This window comes from Bombina bombina, chromosome 5, assembly GCF_027579735.1.
Source record: "Bombina bombina isolate aBomBom1 chromosome 5, aBomBom1.pri, whole genome shotgun sequence".
Classification (NCBI taxonomy): Eukaryota; Metazoa; Chordata; class Amphibia; order Anura; family Bombinatoridae; genus Bombina; species Bombina bombina.
Genome location: NC_069503.1, coordinates 339,359,788 through 339,373,690, shown reverse-complemented (window position 1 = coordinate 339,373,690; position 13,903 = coordinate 339,359,788). Strand labels below are relative to the sequence as shown.

General features: G+C 38.8%; 1 protein-coding gene across 1 annotated transcript in view; it reads right to left on the bottom strand.

Annotated features, from left to right (window-relative positions):
- Positions 1-6,085: 6,085 nt before the first annotated feature.
- LOC128660335 (ATP-binding cassette sub-family B member 5-like) overlaps positions 6,086-13,903 on the bottom strand; it is a gene marked incomplete at its 5' end in the record, with an annotated part of 170,157 nt that continues 162,339 nt past the window's right edge. Inside the window, 2 exon segments of the mRNA XM_053714134.1 lie at positions 6,086-7,949; positions 12,098-12,244. Coding sequence (XP_053570109.1) covers positions 7,752-7,949; positions 12,098-12,244 — 345 coding nt within the window.

Genomic DNA, 13,903 nt, shown 5'->3' with positions numbered 1-13,903 from the left:
TAGTGTAGAAGCAGGTCAGTGGAGCTCTGTAGGTCTAGGCTCCTAAACCAGCTGCAAACCTCAGCAAATTGCCTGATACAGCCGCAATCCCTGGCGGGGAGGCTCAGACCCCTGTACGGAACATATTTGGCTAGGAGAGTGAGAAAGCGGCTCCCTCACCGGCAATCAAACTCTGGACAATAACCTTGCAAGAAGTCACGGGTGAGACTCGCGTAGACAGCCATCCACCTGACATCGGAAGCCCACACACATAGGTGCAATCCTGGCAAGGCACCCACGGAGCACATTGTGCAGGAATCCTCACAGCCACTGCTACCCGGAGATCCTGGCAATCAGGTCAGTTGCGGTGCGACTTGGCAGCCGCCATCTTGCCCCAGGGAGAGAGGCCAAGCAAGGGGAACTAATTTTAAACACACAGACAAACAATTTGAGTACATAACACCCAAGTGGGTTGTAAGGGAGCAAAGAGGGGAACCACACGCTGAGGTGTATAAGTGCCGAATCCAGCACAAGTTATGGTAACATACAACAGGGCAGATACTAGGCTCCACTCGGTACCCGTGGCCCTCCTCAAGTTTGAAACCTAGCTGCGCCACACTTAAAGGGCCAGTACAAGTTCTGCTCATCTACAAACCATACTACTATGTGTAAACACATTGAGTATTACCTAATAGCTTGGAAAGCATTACTCAGATACCTGTTTTTTCACTCAAACTCAGACCCCAATAGATTGCAGCTGAAAGGTTTTAAAATGCGACTTACAGGGGGAATTTAGAGAGGGCCAGACAAAAAAAAAAGCAATCCCAAAAGACTTTACAATAATTGCATCTTTCCTGACAAGTACTAAAAAGGAGAAGGGGAACTGAATCCTCACACTGAATGCACCCACACCAAGAGACCTTTTTACAATAATTATTAGCTTTGAACCCAATATGATGGCATAAAGCACCAACACCTGCCCCTGAGCCCCCCCTCACGTACTCCCTTAGTCAAGCGCTTTGGCATTCACATCGTATCTGTAAGATATTACTTGTAGTCCTGTTGCTGGAATCAGCGTTCGGGCGCACCTAAGTCTGTATGCAAAAATATTATACACCTAAGTCTGTACAGCAAAAAAACGGACAATATGTCCAACAGACAGCATCAATCCAGTATAGGGAAACCAGCAATATCTTCAAGCAATGCAATGCAAATGGAAACACAGACAGGAGCTCACTGCTAGCTCCAATAAACAAAGGTGTCCAGAGCATAAGCTTCCAAATCTTTTCTTTATTTAGGAAAGGATTTAAAGGTACAAAAATAGCAGTATGATTTTGACATACAACTTGTTATAGTCTTCCACAGGTAAGCTCTGAAGAAAATCCCTAGATCCCTTTATAAGGGTTGTGATCCTTGCTGCTTCCAACTCAGTGTACATAAATGCCCTTGAATCCTTTGTCCCCATGTCCATTTCTTCATCCATTTTAGATATTGCACAGGATTCCAGCAGTGTGTATCAAACTCAATCCAGTATAGAGAAACCAGAAATATCTTCAATTTATGCAATGCAAATGCGAACGCAGACAGGAGCTCACTGCTAGCTCCAAAGACCATAAAAGTGGAACTTTCAGTGATTTTTTTCATAGGGGCCGATTTATCAAATGTCAGGCAGACATGATCCACTGTAGCGGTGCTAAATGCCGACAGCATACTCTGTCGACATTTAACATTGCACAAGCAGTTCTAGTGAAATGCTTGTGCAATGCTGCCCCCTGCACATTCGTGGCCACTAGCAGGGGGTTTCAATCATCCTGATCCTATCTTATCAGGATGATTGCTGTCTGCCGTCTCAGAGAAATCTTAAGACCACTGCTTCTTAACTTATTTTTCGAGCGAGCCTGATGGCTTGTGCAGATACTGCTTTATTCTCAGCTTGATAATTCGGCCCCTAAATATCAAGAGCGTGTAAGTGTTGATCAATTCTGTTTGCAATTGGTAAAGCTGATCATTTCATGGCATACGTTACCATTAGTGATGTCGCGAATAGTTTGCGGTGAATATAGCATGTTCGCGTTCGCAGCGGATGGCGAACATATGCGATGTTCGGTCTGCCCCCTATTCTTTATCATTGAGTAAACTTTGACCCTGTACCTCACAGTCAGAAGACACATTACAGCCAATTAGCAGCAGACCCTCCCTCCCAGACCCTCCCACCTCCTGGACAGCATCCATTTTAGATTCATTTGGAAGCTGCATTCTTAGTGAGAGGAGGGACAGTGTAGCTGCTGCTGATTTAATAGGGAAATCGATAGCTAGGCTAGTGTATTCAGTGTCCACTACAGTCCTGAAGGACTCATCTGATCTCTGCTGTAAGGACAGCACCCCAAAAAGCCCTTTTAGAGCTAGAACATCAGTCTGCTTTTTTTTTTTCCTGTGTAATCTAATTGCAGTTGCCTGCCAGCGTGTGTGTCAGCCTCACAGCGTATACTGTGCCCACTTGCCCAGTGCCACCACTCATATCTGGTTTAACAGTAGTGTACATTTAAAAAAAAACAACACTTTTTTGACTGTGAAATAATAGCAGACAGCTGCCAGTACCCAAGATGGCCGCCAATAAGGCAGATGGGGAGGGTTAGAGAGCTGTTTGGGGGGTATCAGGGAGGTTGGGGGCTAAGGGGGGATGCTACACCACAGCAAATGTAAATATGCTATAAAACAGAATTAATTTTTTTTAAAAAAACCTTTTATTTTAGTACTGGCAGACTTTCTGCCAGTACTTAAAGGGACAGTATACTGTAAAATAGTTTTTCGCTTAATGTGTTTACAATTGCTTTTTTATCAACTGCAGAGTAAAAAAATTATGAAAATTAGCTTTTAAATGTTTATTTGTGTATATTAAAGCTCTGATTTTGTGTTTTGAAGCCACAACCTAATAAAATGGGTTGAGCTTGTAAGTATAATCAGATCTCATTACTGTATCACATTGTGTACATATACCTGCTTCTTTATCTTATATCTGTCCATAAAACAATCACCAATACTTGGAGAGAACAATGGAAAATCAACATTTTATTACCTTATCTCTGCTATATCCCACTAGGAGTGCAATTTCCTCTACTGGCTGTGTTTACAAAGCTTATCTATAGCTTGGACCTGCGGCCACAAACTTTCAGAATAGGTGGGGACACCACATGCTAATTCAACTATTTTAAATGCCAATATAAGGGTAAAGGAGCTACTTGTAAACAATTTAATACACTCCAACAGGTAAAGTAGATCATTGGGAACAAATTAAAGGGGAGAAATATTTTGAGTAAACTGTCCCTTTAAGATGGGGGGGACAATTGTGGGGTGGGGGAGGGAAGGGAGCTGTTTGGGAGGGATCAGGGGGTCTGATGTGTCAGGTGGGAGGCTGATCTCTACACTAAAGCTAAAATTAACCCTGCAAGCTCCCTACAAACTACCTAATTAACCCCTTCACTGCTAGCCATAATACACGTGTGATGCGCAGCAGCATTTAGCGGCCTTCTAATTACCACAAAGCAACGCCAAAGTCATATATGTTTGCTATTTCTGAACAAAGGGGATCCCAGAGAAGCATTTACAACCATTTGTGCCATAATTGCACAAGCTGTTTGTAAATAATTTCAGTGAGAAACCTAAAATTGTGAAAAAATTTAATTTTTTTTTAAATTTGATCGCATTTGGCGGTGAAATGGTGGCATTAAATATACCAAAATGGGCCTAGATCAATACTTTGGGTTGTCTACTACACTACACTTAAGCTAAAATTAACTCTACAAGCTGCCTACATGCTCCCTAATTAACCCCTTCACTGCTGGGCATAAAACACGTGTGGTGCGCAGTGGCATTTAGCAGCCTTCTAATTACCAAAAAGCAACGCCAAAGCCATATGTCTGCTATTTCTGAACAAAGGGGATCCCAGAGAAGCATATACAACCATTTATGCCATAATTGCATAAGTTGTTTGTAAATAATTTCTGTGAGAAACCTAAAGTTTGTGAAAACGTGAACCTTTTTTTTTTTATTTGATCGCATTTGGCGGTGAAATGGTGGCATTAAATATACCAAAATGGGCCTAGATCAATACTTTGGGTTGTCTACTACACTACAATTAAGCTAAAATTAACTCTACAAGCTGCCTACATGCTCCCTAATTAACCCCTTCACTGCTGGGCATAAAACACGTGTGGTGCGCAGTGGCATTTAGCAGCCTTCTAATTACCAAAAAGCAAAGCCAAAGCCATATAAGTCTGCTATAATGGCATGGCTGGCACACAGTGTTGGGGCAAGGGTCCATCTGACCACTGATACCTGGTCTGCAAAGCATGGTCAGGGCAGGTATATCACCTACACTGCACACTGTGAAGTGGGCGTAACCCTTACACTACCTGATAGATACAACATCATACCTGATGTTTTAAAGGACGTTATTCCAAACAATTTAGGAATGTTAGGTGATTTATGCCCTTTATGGATTAAAACCAGACTCTGCATCAACTATGTAATTTTCCATGGGAGATTTGCCATGGATCCCCCTCCGGCATGCCACAGTCCAGGTGTTAGTCCCCTTGAAACAAATTTTCCATCACTATTGTGGCCAGAAAGAGTCCCTGTGGGTTTTAAAATGTGCCTGCCTAATGAAGTCTATGGCGGTTCGCCGGTTCGCATACTTTTGCGGAAGTTCGTTTTCGCCGTTCGCGAACCCAAATTTTTATGTTCGCGACATCACTAGTTACCATCTGATTTATATTTTATCACAAGATACTTTATTCAAATGTAATAATTATGTCAGCATACAGTAGCAATTTAGTTATTACAATGTTCAGTTGGCACTTTTTTTAATAAAATGTGAGCATGATTTACTAAATTGTGCACACAACTTACGGCCACGACAGAGAATTTAGATGAGTATACATAAATTATACTCAAGGTGTTTGCTAGTAAGCGTGACCCTGACTAACCATATAGCTTAATTTATACAGACTAGCTTCCCACTGCAGCATGGACCTCCCATAGGTGGTGGTGGGGGTTTGGTTTAACTCCATGAGCTGCATTTAAGAAGAGCCAATCATGAAGCATATTTAAGTTAACCATGCGAGAATGAGCTCTCCTGTCCACTATTTATCTATTTATTTATGTAATTCTGCTTTAAAACAAAATGCCTACATCCACATATTCCCTGTCCATAATGCTGATATCCCCTCATTCTTCTATACCCCTCTCTGGGGTTCTGTGTGTGATATGGCATTCCCACCACTCTCCAGGGCACAGGATTCAAATGCACCCCCACGTTACAACTCTGCCGCTCCCCCGCTCCCAGGTTATTAACTCCTTATCGATATGTAGCGGGATCATATCCCACTCCCTTCGCAGTATCTTCAGACCCCGACAGGACTTTCAAAAGCAAATATAGCTGAACCTTACCTTAAAGTAATTAAAGTATATATTATTATATTTTGTCTCTATCCCAACTTGTTTTATGTCCCTTTAAGGATTTACAGCTGGGTTGAGTCATGCCCTGTATGTGATACTGATATCCCCCTGTACACCTTTGTGTAATCCTCTGTGTGATCCAACACACATTTTAGTAAATTGTTTGCACAATTTATTAAAAAAAAAAAAATTGTGGCTACTCTAGGGTTTTGTAGGATAAAAATTCACATGGTTATGCTTTAATTTCTGTATATAAAAGTTGCATTTATGTTTATGATGTAGTAACACATACAACCCCTAGGTGGAGCTAAAGCATAGGATTCCTGTGAGACACAGTTGTGCATAAGCCTATTTAATGGCAGGTAATGTTAAGATCTGGTATGCACGAGGAAGGGTGAAGCTAGGCCCGAAACGTTGCAGTTATTTGTTGACCCCTGATGAAATATTAATAAAGGTCTTTTTTATTGGAAGTGCTGGAGGACTTGTTACTTTATATAGAATATAGAACACCCCACCAGGTAAAAATAAAAAGTCTGTGTGTTTACCCTATCAGAATATAAGAAAAACAATTCTATTTTGAGGCTTATGTGATTCTAGTACAGTGCTTGTAATGTGTTAGAAAGCCAAAAATCAGCTGAAAAAGCATGGATTGAAAAAAATGTGCTGTTTTTTATTGTTACAGTCCTCTGTGTAATAAGGGTCATTATTATAATTTAGGAAACAGAAACAAAATGAATAGTATTATTCTAAATTAGCAAAAGTACATTTCTGTAGTTTAGTTTTAATAACTTCCACTAGCAGTCAGAATTAGTATTTCTATCCCTCATACTACTGCAGAAGCACATCTGACTGTAATGTATGTTAGTCACTTTGAAACTAGCTTTAGAGGAACTGCAGCCCCATTTCAGTATAGCGAAAGTAGAGAGCCTCAAAGTGTATAAAGTAACTTAGGAAAAGTGCACACAAGGTTTTTAGATGATTGATTTTCCCTTTCTTGGAAAATGTCAAAGGCTCTGCTGAATATTTAATTTGTGATTTTATTAATGGCTATATATGGGATCTAGACGCTTCCTTAGAAGTATTGGAGCAAAAACACAAAATATAAAACCAGCACTAAATCCTAATTGAAATGAATGTTACACAAAGTATTGCTACTCAACACATCAGAATATCAAAGTTCAGTATACAGGAAGAATGTGTGCTATGAGAGATTCAAACATATACAATCAGGGGTCAAGTTGAGCGGGAATGCATAGGAACGGAGTATCTACACTATTTTTGCAGGTGGAACTAAGTTCCTCTGGAAAGAGAACAGAAATGCTTTAGTTTCTGTTGGTGGGAGGATCTGTAGCATAGTCTGGTTAGAGGGATAGTGAGATTTTCTAGTCAGAGGCAGTAACATTTCCTACAATACACTAAATGCAAGTCTGTCAGTGGTCCTGCTGTGTGATCACCCCACACTGTGTGGAACACAATGGCCTCTATTTATCAAGGTCTGACGGACCTGATCCGACAGTGCGGATCAGGTCCGACAGACCTCGCTGAATACGGCGAGCAATACGCTCGCCGTATTCAGCATTGCACTAGCAGCTGGTGCAACGCCACCCCCTGCAGACTTGCGGCCAATGGGCCGCCAGCAGGGGAGTGTCAATCAACCCGATCGTACTCGATTGGGTTGATTTCCGGCGATGTCTGTCCGCCTGCTCAGAGCAGCGGTCTTTGTGACCGCTCGCCAGAAACACAGGGCATCAAGCTCCATTAGGAGCTTGATAAATATGCCCAATGGTGCCCGGTTGGACGATACCGGAGAGATTGAAATTCTCCACCTAAAAGGTGGAGAAGAGGTTAGGGAAGCAGCGGTCTAATGACCGCTGCTTGATAAATATGGACTGCAGGTTCTCTTGTGAGAATCTGCAGTCGTAGGGGGATGAAGGCTGGCGAAAGTCTTTGATAAATAGACCCCTAAGTGCTATTGCATTGTCTTGTTATCATGCATTTGTTAATTATTCAAATCTTCAGTATTTACTGGTCCTTTAAAAGCCATGTGATTTATTTCACACAGGAACTTGATTAGATAATCCATAGTCCTGTAGCATTTACACATCACAAAGTGCCAGTAAGTCTCATCTCTATTATATTCTTGCCTGTTTGTGGCCCTCAAGATCAGGTTTAAACACTTCCATGTAATGCAGTACAATAGTTTCCCAACAGATGTGTTCTTCTGTAAAACATTCTGCTGTGATACACTACAATTGTGTTGTCATGCTTAACTGCAGTGTTTCTTTGTACACATTTTCTATATCTTTGTTTTCACATTACGTTATTGTTTGCACATTTACTAAATTAAAGTACGCCCCACGATTTGCTAGAAGCTGTTGATGGCTTCCATATTCTATTATCTTTCCATTCTTCATGACAACAATGATATCGGCATTCTGCACTGTAGACAGTCTGTGTGCAATCATAATGCAGGTTCTTCCTTCTCTAGCTGCATCCAGAGCTTGCTGGACAATCTAAAAATAGAAAGTTAGGTAAATGTGGTAATGCAATCTATCAATATAGAGAGTTAACTTGACAAAAATGCCATAAATGTTTTAATGTGCACAGCAATTAAAGTCATCATTTTAAATGGACATTAAACACCACTTGTCTCTTAAAATGGAATAAAAACCCAATTTTTTTCTTTCAGGATTCAGATAGAGCCTGTAATTTTAAATAACTTGCAAATTTGTTTTTATTATCTAATTTGATTCATTCTATTTGTATCCTTTGTTAAAAATATACCTGCTGATTTGTGGCTGCATGTACATGCCCTAAAGTGAGTTAGCTCTTTTTCTCATTTTTTAAATCTTAGTCCAAGCAAAGAATATAAAACCCTTTCTTTCTATTTGTTGATTGGACTAAGAAAAATCAGCAAAGAGAAATGCAAGGGAACCCCTATATACAGAAGAACCTCCCATTCAAGTTTTAGTGTGTGGTGGTGACCTCATGAAGAGGGCGTCTTCAAGAAGATAAGAAGAAAAGAAGGATTGATATTATAAAATATATTATTAAGTGTTTACACTTGGCTGATATGTTATACTGTAAAATACCGATGTGTCTTGTAATTATATGGTATACAAATAACAATAAGGGTAGATGGCGCTAAAAAGCAATTGGGTAACTAAATAGTGGTATATAGTGAGGGATAATTCTCAAACCTCTCTTCTAAATTTAGACTATATCTAGATAGTCACAATTTTCCAACAAACTGATTCCCAATCTGTAGTTCAATCAAATCTATAACAACTTTTATTATCAGTATTTTTGAACAATTTTGCTCTAATAGACCAACTTGTACAGTAAAATTTCTTCAAGCTTTCATAATGCAAATAAATCTAAAATCATATATATTAACTGACTGTCAGCTTTAAAACATCTTAAAAAACGTTTGATAGACACAATATCTCTAAAATTCTTGCTACAGTGACTGCTTCGTTTCTATGCAGTTAGAAAATACAGCTCTAATGCTTCAAATGTAAAACATATTCACAGTGATAAATGACAGCGGTATCTCTTTAAAAAATTTTTTTTTTTTTAATTATTTTTTTTTTTAATTTTTTTTATTTTTTTGCCTGCAGGCTGTAACATTTTTTCAGATAGTACAGTCTTTCCTTTGTATGCTGTTTTCACAGACAATTGATGCAGGTGCTTTTAATCTTGAAAAAGCCCTGAGTGAAAGGGTGAAACGCGTAGAAAGGATTGTATGCGAGCTGCTGTGAGAGGTAACAGAAAGACACTTGAAAGGAGAAACTCTGCGTACTTGGTACTTAAGAGCAGAGCAACTTTTGCATCTTCATTCCTTGGATGGGAGTCTGATTGTGGTAAGTAAGGCTTGCGCAAGTGAAGAACCACACAAAGTTTTCCAGCAGACTGAGACGCACAGTGCACAGCGTGTCTCAGCGGGAGAAGACCAGCCGGAAGGAAAAGCCAAAAGCAGGTGAGAGTGTATATACACCTAAAGTTTCCTGCAGACGGCAGCCAAAGAGGTGAGAAATCATCTGAACACAAAGAGGCTGAAATAGATTAAGCGTAAGGGAGCTACCTCCCATAAAGCACAAGAACCAATATTTTATTATACTCTGAACTGCATAATCACCTTGTCTCAGAGCACAAAGTTTTTTAAAGAAATACACCCACACCAATTGCTAATAGAAGCAGAGACTGTAATTTGCAACTTAAATGCACCTGCATCAATTGTCTGTGAAAACAGCATACAAAGGAAAGACTGTACTATCTGAAAAAACGTTACAGCCTGCAGGCAAAAAAAAAAAAATGTAAAGAGATACCGCTGTCATTTATCACTGTGAATATGTTTTACATTTGAAGCATTAGAGCTGTATTTTCTAACTGCATAGAAACGAAGCAGTCACTGTAGCAAGAATTTTAGAGATATTGTGTCTATCAAACGTTTTTTAAGATGTTTTAAAGCTGACAGTCAGTTAATATATATGATTTTAGATTTATTTGCATTATGAAAGCTTGAAGAAATTTTACTGTACAAGTTGGTCTATTAGAGCAAAATTGTTCAAAAATACTGATAATAAAAGTTGTTATAGATTTGATTGAACTACAGATTGGGAATCAGTTTGTTGGAAAATTGTGACTATCTAGATATAGTCTAAATTTAGAAGAGAGGTTTGAGAATTATCCCTCACTATATACCACTATTTAGTTACCCAATTGCTTTTTAGCGCCATCTACCCTTATTGTTATTTGTATACCATATTTGAACTATCTAGGAAGGAGGTAGTATATTAAGATTGGCTAGTTGGGAGAGCAAAGCGCATCACTTCACACTAAATCTATAAAAAATTGTAATTATATGGTGTTTACTGTCAGTTTAATGCCATCTAGAAAAGGGGCATTGGAAACCACCTTGAACTACTGTGCAAAGTTTAGAATTGCAACTCTTCAAGGAGCATCGATTAGGCAAGGGAGTTTAGGTGTACCAGGGAGGAAAAGAAAAAAAGAGTATAACAGTTAAAGACAGTGGCTGGGGAGAGGGTGATCTGGATATTTGTTGTATAGATGTGTGTTGTTAATGATTTTTTTCCAAAAAAGTTTCATTAACTGAAAAAAAAAGAAAAAAAGGATTGAATGGAATATGGAAGATGATGGAAGAAGATTATTGATGGCATGAAGATGTAGTGGACTGCCCCGGACGACAACCGTCATGAAGAAAGTATAGGAGCACCGCCCGAGCTGATCTCATAGGAGCCGGAGGCAAGTTGGGTGAGTAGAAACTGTGGGGTTTAAAGTAAGGATTTTTTTTTGGGGGGGGGGGTTTGGGGGGGTTAGCCCAAAAGAGCTGAAATAACTAAAGGGCAACACCTTACAAAATGCCCTTCTTAGGGCAATCTTTTTTTAGGACAGGGATTTTTGAAGGTTAGTTTTTTTTTTAGATTGGTATTTTATTAGAATAGTTTTTTTTTTTTATTGGGCAAAAGAGCTGTTAGACTTATCAGGCAATGCCCAACAAAATGCCCTATCAGTTGTAGGATTTTTTATTTTATTTTTTAGGATTATTTTTTTTAATATAGGTCTTTTTTTATTGAACAAAAGAGCCCACTCAAATGCCCTTTTCAGGGCAATGTTTTTTTTAAAAATTTTTTTAACTTAGCTTTTTGTGGGATAGTTATTTAGTTTTTTTTTAATAGGGTTTTTTAATAGGCAAAAGAGCTGAAATTACTTTAGGGCAATGCCCTTTCAGGACAATTTTTAGAGTATTTTTTTTAGATATTCTTTTTTTTTTTCGGACGAGGGGTTAATGTTATTGTAGAATGGGGCTGTATTTTTTTTTAGAAAAAGAGCGAAATCAATTTAGGGCAATGCCCTACAAAAAGCCCTTCTAAGGGCTTTTACTATAGTAACTTTTAGTGTTAGTTTAAGGTTTTTTATTTTGAGGTTTTTTTTAAGGGGGACTTTAGTTTTAGGATAGACATAACTGATTTGGTAGCGCTTTTTATTTTTTGTAATGTTAGTGTTTGCTGTTTTGTGTAACTTAGGGGTGTTAGGTTAGGAGTCTTGGGGGGGCTAGCTGTTAGGTAGTTATGTAGTGTAGGGCTAGTTTGCATTGGCGGTTGTGGTGGTTTTGGGGGTAATAGGTTAGGAGGTGTTTGCGATGGGAGGATTATGGTGCTATAGGGGTTAAGTAGTGTAGGGATAGTTTGCGGTGGGGGGTTATGTTGGTATAGGGGTTAATATGTTAGGAAGTTTATTGCAGTGGGCTATTGGCAGTATAGGGATTAATAGGTTAGGAAGTTTATTGTGGTGGGCTATTGGCAGTTTAGTGGTTATTTAGTGTAGGGTTAGTTTACAGTGGTGGATTATGTCTGTTTAGTGGTACATAGGTATATTTATTAGGCTTGGTGCTATATATTTAAAAGGAATACTTTACATCACCAATGTTGGTGCCAATACTGCTTGGAATATTTCACCAGCATCGCCACCCTTTGCAATGTTTAGTAAAACACCTTTCAGACCATGCTGCCTTTAAACAGTGATGTCAGCATGTTTTATCATTTTGCTGGCATTCTCAACATCATGTTGGAAACCTTTTGAATATATTGCCGCTTAAAAAGCACTTTTGATCATCAGGGTCTCAGTGTCCATACTTTACCTTTTCACTCTCGTTGTCTAATGCTGAAGTGGCTTCATCAAGTAGTAATAATTTTGGTGAGCGGATAAGTGCTCTGGCAATTGCTATTCTCTGCTTCTGTCCCCCAGAAAGCTGTGTTCCTTTCCCTCCAACTCGAGTCTTATATTTCTATAATAAAAATAAATAAATATACGTCTAGTGAAAGAAGTAAAATCATTTGTAAAACGGATTAGACAATTTTTAAATTCATACAGTGGGGGCTATATATATATATATATATATATATATATATATATATATATAAGTAACATACAGACTGCACTCCAGAATCCTGAGCTGAGGCCCCGGGTGCACAAAAAGTATGTACAGTCAGCAAGAAGGAAGAGCACTCCACGGGACTTTAGAATATTTAAGCACACTTTAATGTGAACGTTTTCGGACAAACTGTCCGTCCTCAGACAAATAAGTGTAAGAAAGCAAACTTACCCACCACCATAAATACATTATACAGCATAATGTATTTATGGTGGAGGGTAAGTTTGCTTTCTTACACTTATTTGTCTGAGGACGGACAGTTCGTCCGAAAACGTTCACATTAAAGTGTGCTTAAATATTCTAAAGTCCCGTGGAGTGCTCTTCCTTCTTGCTGACTATGGGGGGTAGTTATCAAAATGTCTACTTGAAATCGGCCGAAAATCCGCGTCGTACACGTCGCGAACTGGCTTCGCCTCAGTTATCAAAGTGTCTAAATCGTCCGAAGTTGATTTTTGGTGACGTAACATACGATTCGGCGCTCTCAATTCGACACAGATCGATTCGAATAGAAAACCTCTGGAAAACTTGCGGATTCCAATGCTTTCGCCCTGCTATTCAACAGAATTAGAAGCTTTCTGATAGTTATCAAAAAATGACCACTTACGCTCGCGTCGTATCCGACGCAGCGTACCTCATTTTCAATGCGCCGCCTCAGAGGTCGCGGATCCTATAGTAGTCAATGGGCTCGAGTCGATCATGTCACCTAATAAAACAATGGAAAATATATTTTTTTTGTTGCCACTTGTTAGAGTTTATGGAACTGAAAAACACATGCACACAAAGGATAGGCAAAGAATGAAAACAATGCACAGCAAATGTTATAATTTTGAACATGAAAAACACATGCACACAAAGGATAGGCAAAGAATGAAAACAATGCACAGCAATTGTTCCATTTTGAAAATGAAAAACACATGCACACAAAGGATAGGCAAAGAATGAAAACAATGCACAGCAAATGTTCCATTTTGAAAATGAAAAACACATGAACACAAAGGATAGGCAAAGAATGAAAACAATGCACAGCAATTGTTCCATTTTGAAAATGAAAAACACATGCACACAAAGGATAGGCAAAGAATGAAAACAATGCACAGCAAATGTTCCATTTTGAAAATGAAAAACACATGAACACAAAGGATAGGCAAAGAATGAAAACAATGCACAGCAATTGTTCCATTTTGAAAATGAAAAACACATGCACACAAAGGATAGGCAAAGAATGAAAACAATGCACAGCAATTGTTCCATTTTGAAAATGAAAAACACATGAACACAAAGGATAGCAAAATATTCGAAACAATGCACATCAATAATGCTATTAATTAATTATACACAATACAAAAGAGCCTATTATTTAATTACACACAATACAAATTAGACTATCAATCAATTATCCAAAACACATGCAAATTTACATCGGCATTATATGAATTCTGATTTGGTTTGGATGGCAGCATCGTTGAGGCTAAGGTAAATCATTAGGATAATGTTTGATAATGTTTTGAAGTC